The 24,528-nt window shown below is 40.6% G+C and overlaps 2 protein-coding genes across 5 annotated transcripts in view; one reads left to right on the forward strand and one right to left on the reverse strand.

Annotated features, from left to right (window-relative positions):
- Window positions 1-24,528, reverse strand: part of TK2 (thymidine kinase 2) — a 118,933-nt gene that overhangs the window by 32,657 nt on the left and 61,748 nt on the right. For 3 of the 4 annotated variants that reach the window (XM_050923198.1, XM_050923197.1, XM_050923196.1), the window contains exons 2-5: window positions 21,159-21,318; window positions 18,379-18,481; window positions 17,670-17,761; window positions 14,019-14,078 (exon numbers count right to left, since the gene is read on the reverse strand). The gene's annotated coding sequence lies outside the window, so the exon portion shown is untranslated. Of the gene's footprint in view, window positions 1-14,018; window positions 14,079-17,669; window positions 17,762-18,378; window positions 18,482-21,158; window positions 21,319-24,528 lie in introns of those variants that run through there. The other variant, XM_050923199.1, reaches the window with a different exon arrangement.
- On the forward strand, window positions 3-23,390 carry CMTM3 (CKLF like MARVEL transmembrane domain containing 3). The gene is made up of 6 exons (XM_050923200.1): window positions 3-995; window positions 3,278-3,456; window positions 16,165-16,320; window positions 18,996-19,091; window positions 20,416-20,536; window positions 21,467-23,390. Exons 1-6 carry the CDS (start codon window positions 896-898, stop codon window positions 21,493-21,495), a joined length of 681 nt encoding a protein of 226 aa, XP_050779157.1. The 5' UTR covers window positions 3-895; the 3' UTR covers window positions 21,496-23,390.

The raw sequence follows: 24,528 nt of genomic DNA on the forward strand, positions 1-24,528 counted from the left end.
ACATTCTTTAAATTCCTGTGTATTTTTCTAGACTACACATTTTACCAGTGTTAACTTTTAAATATTGTCCTATGTGTTTTGGTAAACTTGATACGTTTTCATATGTTAAAAAATCTAATTTGCTACGAAGTGTTTATATAATAAAATTGAAAATACAAAATGGATCTAAATGTATTATTTCAGTAGGTAAGTAGTAACTGTACTTTAAGCAAGAATTATTTGAATTAACACAAGTCTTTTCCTGCCAGATATATTTAGGGACCAATTTTGACATCCACAGTCATGCTGAATAGCATCTTACTCTACAGGTGGGCCAGTTAATGGGATCACTGTGAAATAAAGTATTATTTGTTATGAGTAAAGGTATCAGAATCTGACCCTTAGAATTAGTCTTATTTCTCATTGGACGAGTAGTGCTATGTAACCCAAAACAGAGACTTTGAAATACCGTTCCTTTTCTTAACTAAGGATTTAATGATTGTGTTCTTTATAATTTCTGTAAACTCAAGAGTTTTGTTCACTGAGGCTGGATGTTTTTCCGTCTGGAAAAATACAGTCTCAAAAATTATATAACAAATAAAGGCAGTGCTAATAAGTGCAACTATGTGCAAAAAGTATGTTCATTTTTTTGTGAAAAATAACAAATTGGCTGATGAAACATTCGTTGAGTATGTGAAGATTCTGCAGAAATAATTTTACTGAAACCTGTTTTGAGTTTTTATCTTCTTATTCTGAAGACAGAACAAAAAAATCCAGTCTTACTTAGAAATATGAACCTTAGCATAACAGAATTATAGTAATGCCATAAATAGTAAGTGCTAATGTACAGTGCAAGTATTAGACAATATTTGGGCTAAGATGTATTTCATTTTCCACAAACAGCACTGCAATTTCAATGGAAATGGCTGCTGAAGAAGCTGTTGTGCTCTGTTCAGAATACAACATTAAAGGTCAAGCACAGTTCAGAACCAAAGCATATCCGTTCAAATTGAACAGTAAGTTGTAGTTTAAAGCTAAGTATAAGCACAGTGCAATAGTCATAAATTGCCTGATGCAAAGAATATGTCAAACAGTAAACAAGGAAAATGGGCTTTGTGTTAAAATTGATCTTTGCAAACATTTTGCATCTATCGCCAAACCAGTGACATAATTTCACTAAGGGCTCTTCTCACTCCTAAGCAGGCGATTTCTCGATAGGGAAGTGAAAGTTTGGTGAACTTCAACTCTGTTCCTTCTCATTATTTGTCAGGGTGAGGAATAGCAAAAGCTTGGGTTTGCTTCTCCACAGAAGTGAATAGATGAAAATTGCAAGAGGTGGCCTCTGCAAATTCCTCCATGGAAAAGGAAGACACAGAGATAGCACTTGGACCCTGGCTCTAGACCAGCAATTCTCAAACTGGGTTGGAATCCCAAAGTGGGTTGCAACCCCATTTTAATGGGGTTGCCAAGGCTGGTGTTAAGACTTGCTGGGGCCCAGGGCTTAAGCCCAAACCCCACCACCTGGGGCCAAAGTCAGCCTCAGGGCTTCAGCCCTGGGTGGTGGGCTCAGGTTACAGGCCACCTGCTTGGAGCTGAAGTCCTTGGGCTTTGGCCCCCCTGCCTGGGGCAGCGGGGCTTGGGCTTTGCCCTCTCTTCCCCTGCCTGGGGCTTAGGCTTTGGCACCCCCTCGTGGGATCATGTAGTGTTTTTTTTTTTGTCAGAAGGGGGTGGCAGTGCAATGAAGTTTGAGAACCCCTGGGCTAGACCCATCTCTGAAAATTCCATTATAGATTCTTACTACAGTACTACTAAATCAGTTTCTGTATTTTTTCTACATTTTTTCATTCATACATTTAATTCCATCTTAGACTTGAGCTCTTGCCTCCATGTATAGTTGCAATATACTTTTCATATTTTCTTCAGCATTCTCAATAGTTTTTTTGCCTTTCTTCCCTAGCAATGATGAGCTACGCTTTCAGACATACTTGTATGTTTGAGCCGCTGTTTCCACAACCTACATTAGTACCTTGTTCCATTCTCTTATTCTTACAAATATAAAGTTGTCTTCTGGTATTCCCATACTTGATTCCTAGTCCATTGGCACTTAATCTGCCAGTTTTTACTACTTCTAGTGAGGGTTCTGTTGCTATTCCATCCACTAAAATAATAATGCCCTGATTATTATTTTTGACCAAAATAACAAATAAATACAAAGACTGAAATGTGAATTTCATGACTGAAATGGCTGGTCAGTTATGGAAAATCTCAGGTAAGAGCAGGGGTCAGCAACCTACAGCACACATTCCAAAGGCGGCATATGGGCTGATTTTTAGCAGGATGCTGCTGCCAGCCGGGAACTCAGCCACCAGCCCCGCTCACCCCGCTACCGGCCTGGATTACGGAACCCCAGACCCGCAGCGGGATGAGCCGCTCAGCCTGCTGCCTGCGCTGCTAGTCTGGCATGCGAAACCTTAATGAAGACTTGGCACACCACTTCTCAAAGGCTGCTGACTCCTGGGTTAGAGAATTGTTTCCAGCACTTTAGCTATATGTACTTTCAACTAGTTAAGTTTACTGCTGTGTCAATGGTATGTTTAGTGTTGCATGTAATGGAAGGAACCGGAAATATGCATTGCTACCTTGTTGATGGTGTGTTGCACCATGATGTACTGGAATTTGGATTATTCTGGAGGCACAGGAGAAGTTGCGTAGGTACTAAATTTAGATGGTAAAGACGGGGAGGCTAATGCAGCCAAAATTAGCGAGATTCAGGAACTAGCTCTGGGGTTTTGTAATGCTGTGGCACCAGGATACATTGGCGTCCAACTCTGTGCGTAGGAACAACTACATTTGTTTTCTGTTTATTTTAGGCATTGGGATTTGTGGGAGTTGGGCCAAAAATTAGCTAGGTCCAGATGTTTCCAGCAGTGTCGTGCCACTGAGCATCAAAGTCTGGGGCTATTGATGTCATAGGAGCCGCTACACTTTTCTATTTGGCGTTACATGCTTGGGAGGCGGTGGAGAATAGCCAGCTCCAGGTGCTAGCGCGAGGTTTCTGCAGCGCTGCCGCACCGGGATGTATCAGGAAGTGGAAGTTTGGGGGCGCAGAGACACTACAGAGGGGTGAGGCTGGGGTACAAACCTTGGCTACCTGCCAGCTTCCAGAAGGCGGCTAAGTGCAGCGGGCCGAGGCGCTCGGTCCAGGCACTCCCCACATTTGCAGCTGTTAAGTTTTTTTCACATTTCCGCAGTGTCACGATTTCCGTTTCCCTCCTTTAAAAAAAAAAAAAAATCCAAGTCCCCAGGCGCTCAGCAGCAGCCCGAGCCGCCCAGGCGAGCCCCGCTCCGCTCCCGGCCATGGACCTACCCGCTTCGGAAGATCCCGATGCCCAAGCGCCTCCGCCTGGCCTTCGCACGCTCCTGCCCTCCAGGGAGTTCCTCTGCTCTCGCAAAGGGCAGCTCCTGCTGGCCGAGTCGGTAAGGGCTCCGGGAGCCTCTTCCCCGCCGCAGCTTGGTAGGCACGGCCCAGGCGGGGAGGGACCGCGGCGGTTCTGCGGTGGCTCAGCGCGGGCCTGGAACGGCTTTTCCCCGCTGTTCATTTAAACAATGGGACCCCCACCCCACCCCCCGCCCAGCCAGCCTCCATACTCCGTCCAGGGGGACAGCACGTTGAGCTCCCGCTGCAACCATGTAAACTAGCTTAGTTCCTTAGGGCTCCAGCCCCCTACCTCGCCCTATTTGCCCGACAGAGCTCATTAAATCACGAGCCCTTAGGCTGGCAGAAAGCTCACTCAAGGAAATAGGAACCAGCTGACAGGCCTATTGAATGGATATAGTAGGGGGAGGAGAGCTGTCTGCTTGCAAACAGAGGACATGCCCGATTCCGTTCTCAGGTCAGTGTAGCTCCCCACTAACTCCAGTGAGTGACTTCAATGGATTTACTCCAGTGTAAACTAGAGGAGAATTTGACTCTTCAGTGGGCTGTTTCTAAGTTAAGTAGGAGAAATTTCTCCCTATAATATGCATGTCCTTTTGTGTGTTAGTAAAATGCACAATAGGGATGATGTGCTCATACTAAAGTGAAAACATAGCACACAATGCCAAAGCTGAACATTCCCAATGTATTTCCTTTTGTAATTTTTCATTAACTTTTTGTGACTGTTTCATAAGCTTACGCTGTTTAAATGTTTGTGTGTGCACAAATTTATTTGGGAGTGATCCCTTTTTCAGTTTAAAAATTGATTTCTAGCTCATAGCATAACTTGTGGTGAAGTTCCATTTATTGCTAATAAATAGAGAAGTTTGCAGAGACAAAGTCAGAAACCCATCTTAGGCTAAGGGAAGGATGCATTTGATCTCCTTTGCAGAGTCACCCTTTATTCTGCTGCCAAATCAGCATGGGCATGCAGTGACTAGGAATGAGGTTATGGTATCCATTGAAAATACAAAGGTGGTTTGTTCATTTTCCCAAAATTATACTGTAGTCTTTCTCTAGCTCAAGATTTGAGAGCTGTGTTGTGTCTGACTCTAGAACTTCAGGTTTCAGTACTGTCTATCTGACACTATACTTACTTATTTTTAATTTTGACAGATGGAATAGCACCACATTATTAAGACAGAAAAAAAAAGCATTAGGATTGCAAGAGAGTATATGATGAACAATGAAAGAAATTAACATATTTGAATCTTCAATCAGTTACTCTGGAATTAGCCAGAAATTTAAGCACCAAGCTCTTTCTGATTTTTTTCCTATTGAGTTTATGTAAAAGCATCACACTTGAAAAACAGATTTATCTTCTTGCGGGGGAAAATACTGCTTTTTAATTTTTAGATAGAATAGGCCAAGAATGGGAACCTGTCTACCATGTTTCATGTCATCAGGAAAAAGGTGTTTATAAAGGAAACTCTCATTCTATACTGACAGAGCACATCAGAAATGTGATGCTGGACTAATTCCCTTTTTTCACACACTCACAACTCACTCACAAAATGTTCACCTTTGGACCTGAAATATTCCATGCTTGGATCCCAAGCCTGCACCCAGATGTGCAAGCAAAGAGGCCTGTGCTCACATGGAGTTCCATTGGCTTTAGGGAGAACCTTAGCATATGCAGGGGTCCATGCTAGCAGATCTCAAGGCAGGATGAGTTCCCTAGTTTTTGCCTAAAGGTAAATTATTTTGGAAAGTGAGGAAAATTCTATCAGCAGTTTTTGAATTGCAAGAGGATTAAAACACTACACTTCTCCAATTGTAAAAACGTATTCATTTTTTCTTCAAAACAGATGATCCTTTATATTTAAAATATTAATGTTAACTGGAATTTTGAAAACTCAGCAGCAAGTGCTCAACCACTGAGGCACCCAAAATCAGTAGGCAATAAATATAGATTACTGATGCATGTGAACTCACCCACTAGATCAGCTTAGGGGAAGGAAACTCATACAGGGAAAAGGAAGCTGGTTTGTAGAGCAGCAAGATGCAGCAGGACACCACACTCTGGCTGTACTGTTTCCAGAAATCTCACACTGTGAATGAAAAGGGTAATAAGACGAATGGCTGACAGCATCTCTTTTTCCTGTGGGTTTATGGTCTCAGCCGCTGGGGTTAGCATGCTGTCTGGTATAGGGAAAACAGAGGCAGAGAGAGGCAAGAGACTTGGTTGGATAGGTGGAAAGTGTCATTAGGAAATAGGGTTGGTTTTGCGGGTATTTGGGTAGCTGGAAATTGCAGATTGTAGCGTGCACCAGCTCCATTGATAATTCTCATCCCTTTACTTTCTTTAAAAATTCCAGGCAAAAACCTAACCTTAAGGCAACATTTCAGGATGAGCGATCAAGCATTTAAATGTGCTCCCTTGAGCATATGACTTAAAATATTCTCTCTATATCATTATAAATTGTTACATAACACAATGTAAATTGGACTTTTCTATACATCCTTACATATAATGAATTGCAGTCTTTAGACAACGTGGCTTTTATGTCTGCAAAAGACATGTGTAAGGCATATTATTTCAGTCATGGGGCCACATTCACCCTTCTTCGGGGGTTAGATGGGTGAAGACAGCTTTAAATCCTATCAGTGAAGGCTGCAGCCTGAATTTACTAGCCACACTCTTTTCCAGCCAACCCACATTTTGGGCTGCATTGGCCCATGGGAGAGAGCAGGTTGCAGTAGCTATCCCTCCACTCCTGTTGGTCTTTGTCGCCAAGGCTTTGTTCTTTGATCTATCCTGGCAGAAGCCAACAGACCCTGAATGAATCTGTTCTGTGAATGATTATAGTTTTTATATGGCCAAGTTTAAGATGGTCCCATGCCTTCACATTTCAGATGAGGCCAGTTTGAAAACAGTTGAGAGACTGAGACCATCTGTCATTCAAGACAGCTCAGAAACTATGTTGCTACATTTAAGAGAATCCTAACTTTCAGGCACCTGACACTATGTTGCTCCAGTTGTAAAATGATCTAAAAAAAAAGGATGAAAATGTTTCAGCTTGCTAGCTTTGGGTGTTCCGAGCTTCAAAATAATTGAATTGAATTCAAACATCTCAAACTTAAAAATTAAGCTGATGGCAGAGTGTATGTGCTGTAATTTACTGGATACAAGGAGATAATAAAATCCCATTTTACATTACATTATATATAGTATTAATTCCCAAGTAATGTCAAATAGCACAAGGCCATAATTTATGGTGTAAGCACAAATGGGTAAAGTTAAGACTGAGCTGTCAACCATAACTCTGCATTTCCTGTCCAGAGTGCTTGATCTCTCAGCCTCAGTATGCCATTAATATTAAGAGGGATTTCTGTATGGAATATGTAAATAAATTAACACAGGTGGGACGTTTCAGAATAGGAATTTCATTTTATTCAGACTCCCACTGCTATAACTGAAAAGTAGTGTCACATTGTTATTTAGTGGCTTGGTAAACTGCAGAAATCTATTCAGTTTGAGGATTCAAAGCCATGTAGTTACTAGCATGTCTCAGTGTAGACTAGAATTTCTCTGTTTAGTTATAGAGTGCATCTCACGGCACTTTCAGACACTCAAAACCTAAACTGAAACACTGAAAGAGTGATCAGCACCATAGAAAATGAATGTTAACAACTAACCTTGAGGAAGTTGGATGTGCCTGAGTTGCACAAAGGGGGCCAAAGCTGGCCACAATTGTCAGTTTGCAAATCCATCCAGTGCAGCTCCTATCTCAACTACATCTCAATATAGGAGGGCTGGAACACAGCCTCACTGCACCAATCTGCAGCTGGCATATGGTCAATAAGGTAGAATAATCCCTTGGCAACTCTTAAGTTACATCAGGACTGGGGCCATTTAAGAATCAGGGAGCCATAACTGCCTCCCTCACTTCCCCACCCTCCTTTGCTAACATTGCTCCAGTCTCAGCACAGAAGAGAATCTGGCCTTTAAGGTGGCTAAAAGGCACCCAGTCTTTAGTCTTGTACAGCATAATGGGCACACAAGTCTGCAGTTGCCAGACATGCTTCCGTGTGTTACAAAGTGAATCACACCACTAGCAGTTTAGAGAGGACCATTGTGAGCTCTGCTCTGCTAGCGAGCTGCATGTTATTCCTATTGAATGAAACAAATGCTCATCATGGCTATTTACATTAATTTTTGAACAAACAGGTTTCATTTCCACTCTTTGGCTGTAATTTCTCTGTCAGAGGCAGCAAAGTGGAACATAGATTGAGAGTTCCCAGCTTTGGGGAAATCCATTACTTCATTTAGCAGAAGTTAGGCTAGTGCTGAAGCTAATTACTGCCAGAAGATAATTACTATCCTAAGTTTTATTCACATAATGAGTTTCCCCCCCCGCCCTCTCTTTCCCTTTTGGTCTGAACTTCTTATTTTGTTTCTGCCTGGAATAACTGCATAGCCGCTAAGAAGCAATAATGAGGTACATTAATTCAGATACAGGAGTTTTGCCTTCTCCCCTGATCCTGCTCACTCTTACTGCCTCTCCTCTCACACTTCAATCAATCCCTTATTCTCTGTTTAATTATTTTAATAATCTTCCCCTTTTAATTGCTCCTCTTCCCATATTCCTATTTGCTTTCCTTTTTCTCTATCCATTATATTTTCCAGTATTTTAAAATCTTCCCCCTCTTTATCCGCTCAGTTTTTCTGCAAACCATTGTCCCTTCCCTATTGAAGATTTTGGAATCCTTTCTAAGCTCTGTTCCACCCCCCTCTCTACCCCCCTATACACACACCCAAAAAAGACATGCCAGGAAATCATGTAACAGACAGCACTGCTGCTGACTTCCATACCATTGACCCAGGCAAGATTCCTTCTCATCCATTCTGCTCCCCGCTCCAAATATTTAAGTCAAACCTTCATGGTTGTCTTGGTCACTGCTTCTCTATTAAAATTAAGTGGTGCATCCCAACTCCTGTATGCCTGATGCATCCCTCTGGGAGGCACTACAGATTTTTGTAGGAACATCAGACAAATACTCCGAATTGTCCCTTCACAAGTATGGTAGATGTTGCGACACAAAGGATGCAGAAAAAGTGATGTTTGTTTTTCTTGTCTGCTGTCTTTCTTCTCTCTTTTCAGTCTTCTTCTCTGAAGTGAGCCCTATAACTGAAACTTCCAGATGAAAAGGTTGTGTAATCAATGCCTCTTCTGAAGAAGACCCCTACGACTTTGTGATTCAGTAAATAGAAGATGACCTCTGCAGCTAAATCTCTGGGGACAGAACTTCATTTCTGTGTCAAATATGGTGGAGAATTAGTAGCTGAGTACCATAAAGTCCACTGTGTGTATTTGTTTCTCACGTTGCATGAAGTGTGTAAACAAGATGAAATAGGGAAAATTAGAGCCACCGATGTTAACCCTCTGACTAAAGATCTTCCTTGACCATACTCAACAAGCAATTTGAATATGCAAGGCTGCTCTTTCCCATGAAGAGGGAAAATAACATGTATTTGAACATTCAGGCTGGTGGATGGGGGCCAGTGAGACTATGTATCACTGTGCAAAGCTCTAAACTATTGCCTGGCCCTCGGTATGATCCCCGATGAACTGCAGTTGAGGGTGTACTCAGTACAAAGAGGCTAGAAACGTCCTCACTACCTCCAGAGGTCCTTCATTAATAGAAGCATAATCCACTCTAACCATTTTAATTATGTTTTATACCTGTAACTGAATGACACGACTAGGAGGTAGGAATTATTACTGATAACTTAGGAGCCCCAGGTACATGAGATTAAGAAAGTTTCACGTAGATGAAAAATATCTTTCTAAATGCAGTAATAAAAAATAAAATCAGGCTCCTTGAACAGTTAATATTAAATAGTCTCTTCATTAGCCTGTTCCCTTATGGTGGGACCCTTTTTACAACAAGATATTGTTGTTGTGGTCCTGTCTATGGACTGTTATGCTAGTGTTGTCAGCACACAAGTACTCCCACACAGTGGAAGGGGTGGCAACCTGGCTAAACTCTCAACAGCAATTTTAGGTGCAATAAGTGATCTCAGTGCTAATAAGTGATTCCAGAAGTCAATCTTGTATTTTGGGGGTTCTCGTGACTCCTGCTATGAAATTGTTCTACCTTTGCTTGCTATGATTAAGGATAATTTGAAGAACTTTCAGGAGCAGTTGAGCTTTCAGTGGTTGAATGTGTTAGAACAGGGACTTGTGAACTCTTCTCTGGCTAGAACAAACATCCTCTCTCTATTTTTAGCACAGAAATAGAAAGGAGACATATTTAGAAAAATTGACCCGTTACGACTCCTTGGCCCCTCTCCAAAGCAATGGTTAAAGATGGGACTTCAGAGAAGGGATGAGTATTACATAAGGTGTCTGACTATCAAACTTTCAGGTAGAAAAATCATAGGCAGTTCAATATCCTCAGTGGTATAACAACAAAACATTCTGGCTGTCAAAATTCTTTTGCAAAATGAGACCAGACTGTGGCCAGGATAAAAGTCAGTCCCTGAATTTTACTGTCCTTTTGGATAGGTAAGACAAGCCAAATAAGAGTGAAGCAGATAGAAAACCCCCATTTTCATTTGCAAATTTAGCATGTAAACATTGTCAGTAAGCAAATAAAAAAAAATGGTTAGATTACAATGGTTTCCATTTCCTTTCTGCTTTCTTCTGAACTTGTCTCTGTCTCTCTCATTAAAGTCCCCAGCTATGTGCACTGGAAGTTAATATGAGTCTTTCCATTGACTTCAGTGGCCTTTGGATCAGTCCCATATCCATTATAACCACTTCCTTAATATGACAGTAGAGCACAGCGCCGTTGGAGCCTATTTATCATGAAAGAACTAGCATCTGTCCCCAGCTGGGGGAGGCTTTAAAGTTGCTCAAAGAACTATTACATAATCCTATCATTTGTGCCAAGTTTTGCTTCTTACAGCTAATTAAGTGGGTCACTTTAACCCAGATGAATCCATTTTCTGTAGTCAAAAACTATTAGAGAATTACCCTCAGGCATGTTAGCACAAATATAGGATCGTTTTTTTTCTGCCAAAGCGCACACACTGCTCTCTTTTCCCCTCCGTGAGTTTGGACTGTGGATCATTGTAAGGCTTCTACTATGACGTTATTTGTTAGGACTGTCCTGCTTGGAATCTAAAGAACAAAGCTTTCTATTAAAAGTTGGAAGCCAAGAGTTTGTTCCTATATTATAAGCAATTGTACTGGCTGATGGTAAAACTGGTAAAACCATCACCTACCTTAGTGGACAGAATTATTGATAGTATCTACTGGGAGTGTGTGGTGATGGTGCTAATATTATGAAGTGTAATAACTTTACAAGGCTGCAGAGTTCATAGAATTCAAATCTCTGTCAGACCCAACATTTACATCACTAAAAAGAGACAAGTAGCAGTTCATGTTATATTAGTAATACTGACAAAATATTGCAAGTTATAAAACACTGAATAACTCAGAGTCCACACAGCAGTTACTTTTTTTAAAAGCCTGTTCTTTCCTGCTTTGCTTGACACTTTTGCTGGAGTCCTGAGATGCTGGGAAAACCCCACTGGATGATCTTTTTCTGTTTTGAAGTTCCCACATCAAGAGAATATAATTAGCATCAACAGAAATCTGAAGATAGAATGAGGCCGACATAGGAAAAGTGCATCTATATGGTTATTTCAAAACAAAATTCCTAGTGGATTTTGCCAGCATAAGGCAGACGATGTTGGTGATTTCATATATTAATAGAATTTAGAGCTAGGAGGGATCATTAGATAATCTAATCCAGCCTCCTGTATATCACAGGCCATTACATTTCACCCAGTTACCCTTGTATTGAGCCCAGTAACTTATGTTTGACTTGGATTTCAATCCAAGCACATACTGCCACTGTGTCACACACACATTAGTTTTGTGCCTGAAGGTTCAGAATCTCTGCTGATATTTGCAAAGATCTCACTAAACACAAGCTCTCTCTCCATATATTCCTCATTTTATTCCTATGACTTTGTATCCTTGACTTCGTGGATTTTAAAGTACACTCCACTTCATTTGCCTCAAAGTGGGTTGCTATTTGCCTTAATTGTTGCCAAAAGGTTGCTCTTATGAGAATGCAAAGGCTACTCTATATGGCCAATCCACCTGAATTAGCTCATGCCTTTGATGGAGAAACTCTGCTCTGCTGGCGGGAATGACAAATGTGCACAATAAAATCTGGTGTGAATATGCTAAATTAATGGAGTCTGGTATAGAAGCTCTCTGTTATTTTCCTCCGTTTTTATGGACCACCACCACCTTTTTGCTTTTTCATCTACGTTCTTTATAGGGTAATTCAGTTCTTAAATTGTGCTTAATACTTTTTGAAAAACCTAAGCTATGAAGTACAGTTTGGGTCTAACTCTTCCATTATTTGGATTCGGAGGGCCCATCTTTGCTGCACCTATTTATTCTTGTTTTGTTTGTCCTCATGCCCATACCTGCACCTTTCCCCATCCCCTCTGCCCTGCCTTCAGCCAGACAAAGGACAGGAGATTTTAAAGAAGAGCAGTGAGAAACAATACTTCTCAGATTCTCAATATTATGGACCTTCCAATTAACTCCAAATGAAACAGTGGGTCCAAGTTATGTCCGGCAAATGCAAGTGCAGCAGATATGCTTATAACACAAAGTTATGGGACTTTCTATTTCCTAGCCAGAGATCAGTGGCCAGACTTATCTTGGAGGAGAAGGGGGGTTGGGGAATGAAATCAGCACTTTTCAATTTGTACTTCTACAGGATATGTCATTTCTCATATTCCTCTGCACCCTCCCATAATCCGCAACACAAAGGTTTCATCCTTCCCTATCAAATGTGCACCCCTAACTTGAGTCACAAGAATCATCCACCACCTACGAACAGTATCAGTTTTTTCTAACAGGTTCCTAAAATGAAACAAGAACAACGTCATATACATATTTACCTACATCTTCCTAGGAATTTCATACCACCCCTCCCAGTCTACCACCACAATTCTAACACACCAAGACAAGATATATTCCATCAGAAACTGCTATCTTCCAAGCCCCTGAAACTACTATTCCTTCCATCAAAATCTCAGCACTCACTTGTCTATACTCATTAGGATCAGAGTAAGGTTGCATATTTGTGACAAAAGAAGCCTACAAGTAAAGGGTGGTGGATGGGAGTAGGAGAGTATCAGAAGTGACATATTCCGGGAGAGAAGGAACATAAATGGGGATATCCCAGGGATTATTTTAGGGATTGCATAGTTAGTCATTGAATTTAGCAACCTTAATTCTAAATTAACCTTTGTGTGAAGCCTCTAAATCTTCCTATACGACGACCTCAGTGCTAGCTGGAGTTAGAATCTCTATTTGTGTCCCCCGCCCAACTTGGTTCTGTGTTCCTCATTAATCTTTACTAGAGCACCCACCTCCGTCTTTCATAGTCACTGCTTAACATGGGCATGTGGAGGGAAGGGGCAGTTACAAGTGGTCACACACTTGGCCAAAAAAAAAAAAAAAAAAAAAAAAAAAAAAATCAAGCTAGGTCGTTGAGGGGTGTACTTTAAGCACAGTGTTACCTGAGGTATTGTTCCCAGATTATGACAGATCCCTCACTTTATTCAGACCACTTTAAGCACTGATTGTATCTTATTATAAATAACAAACACATCAAAAAGCCAACAGCTGAAACAGGGAATGAGATTACTAACAGTGTCTTCCATGGTATTCTGGAGGATGAGCTGAGTCCGTTAGATACATGAGAATCAAATGGAATATTGTGCACAGAGCATGAGGTTGAGCCATCACACAACAGAACTGGATACAGGAGTAAGCCATAAGTATTACACACACATCCACTCTTCTATAAATCTGAACAAATCCATCTGATATTAAATGCATGGGATGATTTATTGCTCTCAGTTATGATGTTCCCTCTACATCTGGTCACAGATGGAACAATCTAATAAGGCACTTAGAGATCAGTATGAAGGTTTGTTAGTTTAATAAATTAGTAAATAATCTCAATAAGATTAAACTGCTAAGCACTCTCTCAACCTAATGTGCTTTTCAGGTATATGTATTTGAGGGCACTGAATGACCTCTCACAGGAGCAATTAGTGACTTATATGGCAAATGTAACACTCCTTAATTGATATACAACTGGGTGCAGGGAATATGTTGTAGCTGCAGGCAGCCAAACCAATAGATCTGAAATTCAATGAGGCAAACGCATTGACCCAGGGCCAGCTTCAGGTTTTTTGCCGTCCCAAGCAAAAAAAAAAAAAAAAAAAGGGGGGGGGGGTGCTGCCCCTTGAAAAGCGCTGCCCCAAGCACATGCCTAGAACACTGGTGCCTAGAGCCGGCCCTGCACTGACCCCTCCAATCTAAACACACTGTTTTCAAGAAGCAGTGTCTCCTTTTTAGAAAGGGCCATCTGAAACAAACGTATACCCCTCACTTCTTTGACACTAGTGATGGGCTTGAAAACCTCCACATTTAGGAGGGGGAATTTGAACTCATATTCTGACTAGACTTTTGTGGCTTGCTTATCGCTGTAATGATCTAGAAACATCACTGACCTTTGTTGGGTTCAACATTTGGCTCTGTAAAGGAAGTCTGGACCCATCTGTATCAGACACCTGCAAATACAGAAATTCTAAGCATAATTGGATAGAATCATGTTCCAAGGCTGTTCCATAGCATAATCACACTTGTGAAATTAAATGAACATTTCAAGAGTGCATTCCAATTAGATTTCCATTCAAAAAGCAGCCCCTTGTGCCCGTACATTTTTATGTTTGACTAATAAATAATAAACGGTCATTTAATTAAAACAAGACAGCTGTGGAGTAGTTTCTTCAGACATAGACCACACTCAAACACAGCACAGACCTGTAACCCAGGACCAGAACCTAGCACACAACATTTGTGAACTTTACTGATATCGTATTTTCCAGCTAGTGAATAACATAACAGTGAAGAAGGAGCACATTTGCGTCATTCTGTTTGAAAAGGAAGCGAGTGAAATACCAGTGATAATACCACCTAGGACTATCTGAGTAGCAAATCTAAAATTTTGCATTTGGGAATGGTTCAGAAGAGGTGTGGCTTGCTGGGCAATTCAGTGGGTAAATTTTGTGGCTTGGCATGCAAATAACATTTTTTTTAATTACTATGCTAGAGATTTTTGTTATTAGGGAGATTTTGAAACACACAAGTGAATTTGTCCAGAAAGAAGCCAGCAGTGCTACTAACGCTAAATGGTGCCATCTTGGAATTCTAGGAGTGGAGCCTGGGTGTGCTGCTGCTTTATTGCCTTCCCATCAGTGCAGAAATGTTGTATTGCAGCTTCCCCTTGAGTTGCATTAAACAATTGCCAAATATTGCTTTATACTTGGTTTGATTGTTATGGCAGGTATGTCCTCTTCTTGTGGTTGGCCAGAGCAGGCTGAGAGAGAGCAAGAGAATGTTAGTTGAGGGGGAGGGGAGATTGTTTTAATGGTTTTAATTAATACACATCTTATGGGGAAAAATTAAAGGTGGAGAGGCTGACTGGCTACAGCTAAAGACAGAGCCAGAGGCCCATAAAGCTGGTCTCCAACCCTTAGACAAAGTATGTCAGGCTAGAATTTCTCAAAACAAAAAAGGGGGTGCGGCAGGGAGTTATTTCTCAAAATGGGTGATTTAATTCATTTTTCACATGTAAAGGTAAATAAAATTTAATATTTAAAAGTATATAATAGATTCCGTCTGTCCTCCATCTTTCCTCCCCTCACTGAAGTAAGAGTGTATAACCCATGGCTTTCATGCTACAGTTTCCCATCTGTAAAACTAAAATGACAGACACTTTACTTACCCTCACAGGTGTGTCGTATTAGCGGCAGTCCAGCCCAACATTCTTTATATTTTTGGGGGGGCTGTGATTCAGGTTGTGCTGTATTTTTTTAGTTACATCTCCATTGTAGAGCTTTCCTTTTTGAGCCATAATATAGCAATGCCTTTCCTTGCAGCTACAGTGTTGCTGAGAAAGTATCCATTTCTGTTGTTTTGGAGGTTTAAGGCAGAGTAGGCTAAATATCCTTATACAACACACGTAATAGGTTCATTTTATCTGAACACCATCTCCTTCCTGAGAAAAATCTTACTGAAGTCTGTTTTTACCAAAGCAAAGCAGTCAGTATTGGAAGAAAACAAGAACCTTTGACTCACGGGAACCTTTGAACATTAGCAACTGTCAAAGGTTGTTTTTTTTATCATCATCAACAGAAGAAATTATATTTGTTTTCTTTTAACTTTACTGACAAGACTAGTACCTCTGGGCTATCTGAGCAATGACTTGGATTTCAAATGGGAACTGCATTGCCATGATTGAAATCTTAGAATTTATAAATTCATTTTCTGACAGATTCCAACTTGATCACTTAATTATGTTCCCAGAATTGTTTACAAATCAGGGCCAAATGATAGTCTCACTTAGATAGATAGGTGTGAATCTGAAGTGGCTCCCCAGCAGCCAACTTCCAAATCCATTGGAATGGACGGAGTTATTTTAAATTTACACAATTCTATGCAAGAGGAGCATGTAGAAAGTAGCATTTGCCATCAGTCGCTGGATTGACTGAAATATGCACAAGAAATCTCTCTTCAAAGCCTCTCAGAACTACCCTGGACTCTGTCTCTGCTGTACCATGTGAATAATAAGCTATGTTTTCCCTTGTACTCTAGGTGCTGTCATTTATCACCTTTATCTGTTATATTGCATCTTCAGCTGCATCTTTCATGATGGCACCACTCATAGAATTTCTGCTGGCACTGTTTCTTTTCTTTGCATACTCCTCTAAGCTTAATGAGAAGTTTAAAGGAATCTACTGGCCTTTGTCGGTAAGTGGGGTGTGAAATTCACACACAACTTCAATTGTACAGTATGAAAGTAGATGATAAAAGGGATAGAGCTGCATTTTACACTAATTGCTAACAACTTGACCTTTATTATTAATAAATTCTTTTTAGTCTTTCATCCCACAGGACCCAAAGTCACGTTATGAACTATAACTTTGTAGCTACCATTTTTTATGGGAGGTAACATTGTAGTTGGTGCCCAGGCCTAGGGCCTACTGACTCTCCAATTGACTTGCTGTGTAAGGTTGTATTCTCAAAAGCACCAAGCCTCAGCCTAACTGAGCTTTGGGCCAGCACTAGGCACTTTTGAAAAATTCAACCCTTAATCTCCGTGCCTTAGTTTCCCCATTTTGTGATGTGAGAGTCAAAATATCACACCTTGCTAAAGTACTCAGATTCTCAGTTGGAATGTGCTATATAAGTGCAGTCAGAGTAGCAGTTGCCCTGACAACACAGTACTAATGTATTTGCTGTGTGATGGCTGGAGGAGCTATCTGACCCTTCTGGTAGTTGATCCCCAATTTGTATGAAGAAAATCACCTTTAAACTGAAATGCAGCGTATTTGATCTATAGCAGGGGTAGGGCAACCTATGGCACATGTGCCGAAGGCGGCACGCAAGCTCATTTTCAGTAGCAATCACACTGTCTGGGTCCTGGCCACCAGTCCGGGGGAGGGCTCTGCATTTTAAATTAATTTTAAATGAAGCTTCTTAAACCTTTAAAAAACTTTATTTACTTTACATGCAACAATAGTTTAGTTATATATTATAGACTTATAGAAAGAGACCTTCTAAAAATGTTAAAATGTATCACTGGCACGTGAAACCTTAAATTAGTGAATAAATGAAGACTTAGCACACCACTTCTGAAAGGTTGCCAACCCCCCTGGTCTATAAAAAGCCTGCAAGGAATTGCAGGTTATTACTCACACTGACCACTGGATGGCTCTGTTGCTCCAAACATTCACTTCAGGGAACATTTATCTAGCAGGACAATTTATTTTTGCTTAGGGAAAAATCCCAACCTAGTTCAGTTTGGATTCCCTATTAGTGCAACGTAGGGATAGTTGGTCTTAATGAGTTCTGAGTTAAATATTGGTAGAGTCTTTGGTGGATAAAACTGTAGCAGTAACTTCGTCATCTCAGGGACAGGGTACATACTTTTAGAGCTTGTGTTCTCAGTTCTAATCTCAAGAGCCCTCTCCCCCCCACCCCGACTCCTTTTCAAATAAATGCTTGTCTTTTACTGTTTTATAGCACCCTTCACAGAACCATCTAAGAAAAAAATCAATTGCATATTTATTATGTCCATTATGGTAATGTGTACCAACCTCAGAATTCAGATTGCTGACCACCATTTGACCTCAAAGGAATTCAATTTCCTGGAGGATTTGTGTCTTATGACAACATCTGAGTTGCCCATCTGTTCAGAAAAGACAAAAGATGTGAATAGAGGTCAAGATATCAATCCCCCCCATCTCACAACGTTTACATGTGTATTACCAAACCATTGTTTTTATATGACATACTATTTAGAGTTGCCATTTCCACAGCACATTACAAACACTGGTATAAGACATGTTCCCTGCCCCAAAGAGCCTACAATGTCAACCATCTACACAGCACATTTTACCTAGAAGAATGAAAGATTTCATCTTCCTCCATCACTTTCTTGGTAGCTTGGATATTCTACATTTCATAGACTGAACAGAATTCTCTCTCAACCTTTCATCCTTTACTCATCAGTACACATTTAGTATAAACTACAGCATAAGCACTAGGCAAACATTTCTGATCTGGTACTGAAGATAATGTTTTCATTTATACAGTGGGAAATATTTAAGTACATTGTTGTGCCCTTGCTGTGCCACTCAGTCTCCTGGCTGGTGCAATTGTTGCCTGAGGAGAAAATAATCACATTGATTTGGATAGTTTCTTGTAATGTAATTAGATTCTCAGCTGTATAATTTATTATTATCATTAAGAAAATCACTGCGTACAAGATAGAACCAGCAGAATTGAGGCGCTAGAAATACTTACAAGTAGAATAGATAATCCAGTGCATGACCCAGCCTGTATGGTATGTGCTCTTGTTCTTTGGCCATCTAGTTGGTGTCTCAAGTGGCAGGGCTTTCATAATTTCCTGTGGAGGTGACCAGCAGTCTAAATCGATTCCAGTTGGAAAGCTTCTGTTAATCATTTCTAGCTGTCAGGCAATCATGTTCCATGCATGATCATTGACGACAAAGCACCAACTTCTGATCTCAGCAACACTAGCATAAATCCAAAGTAATGCCTCTGTTCCTAAGTGAACTCAGTGGAAAGAGATCCTTCTCGATCCAATGTAAGGTTTGCATTGATTTCTGTGGACTAGCAGTAGCTTTGGATTTGTAATGTTACTGAGATCAGATTCTAGCTACTGGAGTCAGGATCCCAGGCACATTGAAAAACATTTTTTTTTTAATTTTGATTTCTCAGATATACCAAGAAATAGCAGGTCTACGTGCAGATAATAAAATAGTTATAACTATATAATCTTGAAATTCTCATGACAAAGAAATATTTTTAAAGTCCTCATTTTAAAAGCAATTGTAATAGGACTTTAATGTGTTACAATAATTTGACTATTTAAATCAGCACTGCATTGTGTTATACAGGATTTCTTGCGCTGTGTCACTGCTGCCATTATATATTTTGCCATCTCAATCGCTGCAGTCTCAAAATATTCTGATGGAGCATCCAAAGCAGCTGGGGTAAGTACTAAAAGGAGAAGAGCAATTTCCACTTCTGCATCTTGGTGAACTGTACTTCAATACATTTGAGAAATAGCCTCATCTTGATCTCATTGAAATCAGTGGAAGTTTTGCCATTGAATTAATTTAGGTCAGGATTTGGCCCAAAGAGGAAAAGCGGTTTATTGTTTAGAACAAGGAACTGGGAATCAGGGGATCTGGGATCTGTTCCTGATGTTGCCACTCACTCATTATGTGACCTCGTTTACTCTTGCCTCCGTCTCCCCATCTGTAAAATGAAGATAGTAATACCCATTTCTGTAAAAAGCACTGAGATCCTTGGATGAAAAGCCCCATATAGTGACCAAGGGTTGTAATTCTATTTAATAAAACATGATCTATGTTGCAAATATTTTCAGATTTGTGTCCTTGCTGCCTGTTTTTGCACTGAGCAGCTGAGACAAAAGCAATGTCATTTTACCCTTTAAACACCATGTCACCAGCACATGGGCTGTGAATTGCTTTTCCTAGGGAGCTCACAGTCAGCATTTTGTGCTCAGAACCAAGACAAGCTCTTTCCATTTGTAACTTGAAGCCAAAAAGATATAAATATTTTATGGAACATATATAATATAAATCAAATTTGCATATTTTTAAAGAGATCTTGGATTCTTTCCTCCCTGTCAGCCAGACACCTTAACCAAATCATTGGAAAGTAAATACAATTGCATAATAAGGGTTTGATTTTCAATCTACCTTTGTCATTCTTTTTATGCATGGGAGGTATCATATATACACTAGATTCTTGGCTACAAAGGCCTCATTTTTTTCAGCCTCTTTGTCCTGTTTGTCTAAACAGGCATCTCCAGAGACACTGCACCCAGCACAGCTCATTCAGCAGCAGATGATTAGCCTGGCAGAAGGCCTTGCAAAATGGCAAAAACTAGGCCTATGGAGACGGAAAAGGATCTTGATCTCCCAGATTGGAAACCCCTTTGTATTCAAGAAATTCCTGAGTCATGCTGGGTCCCATGGGACCCCTTTTGTATCTCCAAACATAGGGGCATGCCAGGTGCTCAATGGTGCATGTGGCTAGAGCATTCTGGCTGTTCTGAACTATGAAATGACCCAGAGGTGACTAGGGGAAGCCTCCTTTTAGATCCTCCTCACAAGTTGTTAGGCAGTCCCTCAAAATATGCTCCTAAGCCACCTTTGCCTTACACCATCCCTCCAGTTGCCCCATGTTTCCGCAACAATTTGCCTATTGTTAATTAAGGTTAGCCCATTTTTGTCCTGGATGGTTGACATGAACTGCTGATGAAGAGACTATCCTTCTGTTGTATAGGTATTTGGCTTTATAGCCACAATAGTGTTTGCTGTTGATTTCTACATTACCTTTAATGACCTGGTCACGTTTCTCAAACAAGGCAGTTCCGAAAATGCCACTGAAGCACAAAAGTCAGAAGGTAGGTAAATGCCTCTGTTATGTTTTACAAGTGATCAAGCAAAACCTCTAGCTCTTATCTGACAGATATGTGAGAGTTCCCAACATTAACTAGTCTACTCAGACTCTGTTCATGGTGACCCAGAACTCGTGTGTGTTAACTATTCTCTGGTATGAAGCCATTGCAGTCGATAACATAGTAACTAAGGCTTCTTGATTAGAGAAAGTGAAATCTCCACCCTATTTTAAGAAAAAATGCATTCCCCTGTATTTTGTCTAGTCAAATTTTAAATGTGCCCACTGATGATGCCTCCTCTGGGAGACTATTACCTAGACTAATAGATCTTACTGCCAGGGAGTTTCTTCCTTGCACCAAAAGGTTCTAATATTTTACATATCACCGACTGTTTTAAAAGCCAATACCCGTTAGCCTCAAAGATTTTCATGCCATGCATTCCCATGGGCTTTCTAATTCTTTGCCTTCAACTAGACTCATGTACTGTATTGACAATATGAATAGGAGCAGAGCTGTCTAGGAAGACAAGGGATTACCATAAAAACAAGAAGGGGGTACTCTTGTTGGCAAAACATAAGGCTTATAAAAGACAGCACAAATTTTATAGAAGGTCTTTAATCAAACTCACATCTTTTGTGAAGGCTTCCTTTTCACAGTGACCTTGCTGATGGTATCTCCATAACTTCTTTCGCTTGAACTGTTGTCCTTTGTATTGTGTTTGTCTGAGACTAACTCCTGGGCAGGACTTTGAAGCACCACAATCATTTGTAATGGTATGGAAATAAAAGCTGTAATTAAAGAAATCCTCGTAAGACCCTATTTTCTTTGAAGCAGACACTTAAACCAGAGCAACAAGTCTATTTGAACAGGAGTGAAAGGTGGCACTGCAGCTTCACTTTTCTCACTGCACCCCCACCCCCTCTTTTTTCCCCTCAGATGAGGCCTCTGATTCGGATTCGGACTGAAGAACAGCACACCTACGGATTGTGAAGTCAAAAGGGAAGAGATGACCAAGTTCTTTCCTATTTGCTAAATGCACTGCCAGTTGAAATGTTTCCCTTTCTTGTTTTGGTCTCAGTCACCAGTACGTTCTCTCTCTTTTTCCATCACTGTTTACAGAGTCACAAAAACCAGTGACTCAGTGGTGTGGTGGAAAGAATATTTCAGTGTCACAGAACATTTCTTTGGAAACTGGCCATTTTGTAGGTGTGCAATCTTGTACCTAGATATTATCTTTTAATATGCTTTATTTCAAACTTTACACTAGATTTCTGAATCTGAGCTTTCTTACTACTTTTTTCCCCCCGATTAAGAAGCCAATAGTATTCCTTTAGATAAAGTCTCACTACCTCTACTATCTCAAGCATTTGAAGGCACAAGTTATATTGGATATGTAGGTTTCAGAAGGCTGTGTATGTGTGACCATGAAAATGGCAGCTGGACATCTGCAACATGAGCAAATCTGAAAATGCCTCAGGTTAGCTGGTTTAGTGGACATTCAATTTTCTGTCATTTTGTAAGATTTTCTGAGGAGAAATCGCCCTCTTTCTAATCTGCTTCTGTGGCGGCACATCATGCTCTTCAAATTTTATTGCAAAAACGAGGCTGAGCATGAGACACATTGTTTTAACCTTCCCTTCCTACCAGCAGGGCAGAAGCCTCTATGTGCAGTCTGCACATTTAGCTCTAGTTTCAGTGTGCATGGCCAGATAGGCCTGGCTCAGAGTCATCCACATGACATCTCTTACCCCATCAAGCGTGTAAGAATTTCCGCACGAGAAACCACTGCACAATTTCTTGCTCTATGCTTTTAACATCAGTCCTCCAGTCAATAGTGTTTACCCCAGGTAGGGAACCACAGGGCTTACAGCTCCTGATAAAGCCAGGCTGCCACAGAGAATGGAGGAAACAACCCGGAGGCAAAGGCTTCTGCAAATCTCACCTTATCTATACTTTTGTGGTATAGAAGGGCCATACCCCTGTGGAGAGGCAAACCCAGCCTCCTGACAGAAATCTCAGTGCAGCAAGTCGCACTTTCCCAGCCCTCTCTGGTTTTTCTGAGAGGCCAGATTTGTCCCTTGGTGTGGAGTTTCTAGGAAAAACTCCTGCATTTCAAAGGGTTCTCTTTAGAGAGAGGGTAACATAACCTGTCTGCAGTAGTCATACCTTCTGACAACGTATATACACATCCCAAACAATAACTTGGTTAAAAGAATGGCAAACTCCATGTACGGCATTTGATATGCTTGTTTCAAAGAAACTCATATGTTAACAAGCATTTCATATAGTCACAGGACTGGTGGCTTTTCTTTAAACAAAAAAAAGACTTCATCAAGACACAGCAGATGGTACAAACAGAGTAAATGAAAACAGAGCTAAAACAATAAAGGCAGTTTTTGCTGGGAATAAACATATCCCACTTGTGTTTCAGTGACCTGCTAGCAGCTGGCTGTTAGCTGTCCAGAAGCAAGGTACCGATTAGCAGCGTAGAGGTGTTTCAGACAGAATGGTCTGGCTTAATAAGGGGATATCTGAAAGACAACTTTCCCATTCTCCACACCACTGAAGGAGTAACAACAATGAATGTGAGAAGTAATCAGCACTTATCTCAGGAAAGAGCCCTTTGGGCTTTTTCCAGTGTGGAATTCTGCATTTCTGTCATGCTTCTCTTTTACTGTAATACGTTTACTGGCATTTACTGTGATGTTAGGGAACCTGTGGTAATTTTAACACTCTGTCTTTTTGTAATTTTAAATTCTTTTTTTTTTTTTTTTTTAAAACATACTGCATGTGAAACCCTGGAAACTAGCCCAAGGTTAACATTTATAAACTATCCTGGTTTATACCATCTTTAACAGAAGCTGAGTTTTGTGTTTTCCTTTACATGTTTTTTTATTTTACAATCTCATTTTATAAACCTTTCATGCTTTAAACCAGATACAATAATACAGTTTGGATTAATTGTGCCAGTTAACACAGAGCATTGTAAGAGGCAGTGAGAAATGTGCTGCCTCAGCACTCAGAGATTGTAGGCTCACTGCTGTATTTTTGTAGAGTATACCACACTCCTCTAAACCATGCATAAAAGGGATGTCACCATAAATGTTGTTATCATCTCTTCGGCAGTCTTTGGAAGTAAATAAGATGCTGTGTGTTTTGGGATCTGATATTGTCATTCTTGTAAACAAATCTGCTCTTTAGATTTGCAGTTTATTCACATACTATTTCTGGAACTCAGGAATTATTCCTAAAATAAAAATGAAAATAGTGTTTTTTATGCTGATGTCCTCAAAATCAAGAGATGCATACAAAAATATTAAGATATTTCAGTATCACTTTAATAATACATTGTGTTGCTTGCTGTTACGATTTTATATTTATTGTTGAGATATCTGTTTAAAGCCAGTCATGATTTTTTTGGGGCCTGAATCAAGATTTTTGAATGCTTGGGACTAGCCATGCTGCACTAAAGTCCTCAGTTTTTGACATGTTCAAGTCAATGGGACTTCTGGTTGCTCAGGACCCCTGAAAAATCAGACCTTGAGGGAATCAGCTGTTATTCTGAGTGCAGAGGTTTCTTCTACTGAAATTGTTAGTTCAACAGTTTGTTATGATCAGGGCCGGCTCCAGCTTTTCTACTACCCCAAGCGGGGGGTGGAGGGGGAGGGAGTGGCAGCACTTCAGCGGCAGCTCAATTGTGCCGCTTCTTCTGCGGCAGTTCGGCGGCGGGTTCTCCTTCTCTTCCTCTTCAGTGGCAATTCGGCGGCAACTCAAAGAGGAAAAGAGGGACTGAGGGACCCGCCGCTGAATTCCTGCCAAAGACCCGGACTTGCCGCCCCTTTGAATTGGTCGCCTAAGCACCTGCTTCCTACGCTGGTGCCTGGAGCCGGCCCTGATTATGATCATACTGCTGTTTTCTGCATTTTTAACCCCCATATATTTTAGTTCAATAATAATAATAATAAAGTCAAAGCATTTACAAGCTGATATAGGTATCA

This window comes from Gopherus flavomarginatus, chromosome 14 (assembly GCF_025201925.1).
Source record: "Gopherus flavomarginatus isolate rGopFla2 chromosome 14, rGopFla2.mat.asm, whole genome shotgun sequence".
Classification (NCBI taxonomy): Eukaryota; Metazoa; Chordata; order Testudines; family Testudinidae; genus Gopherus; species Gopherus flavomarginatus.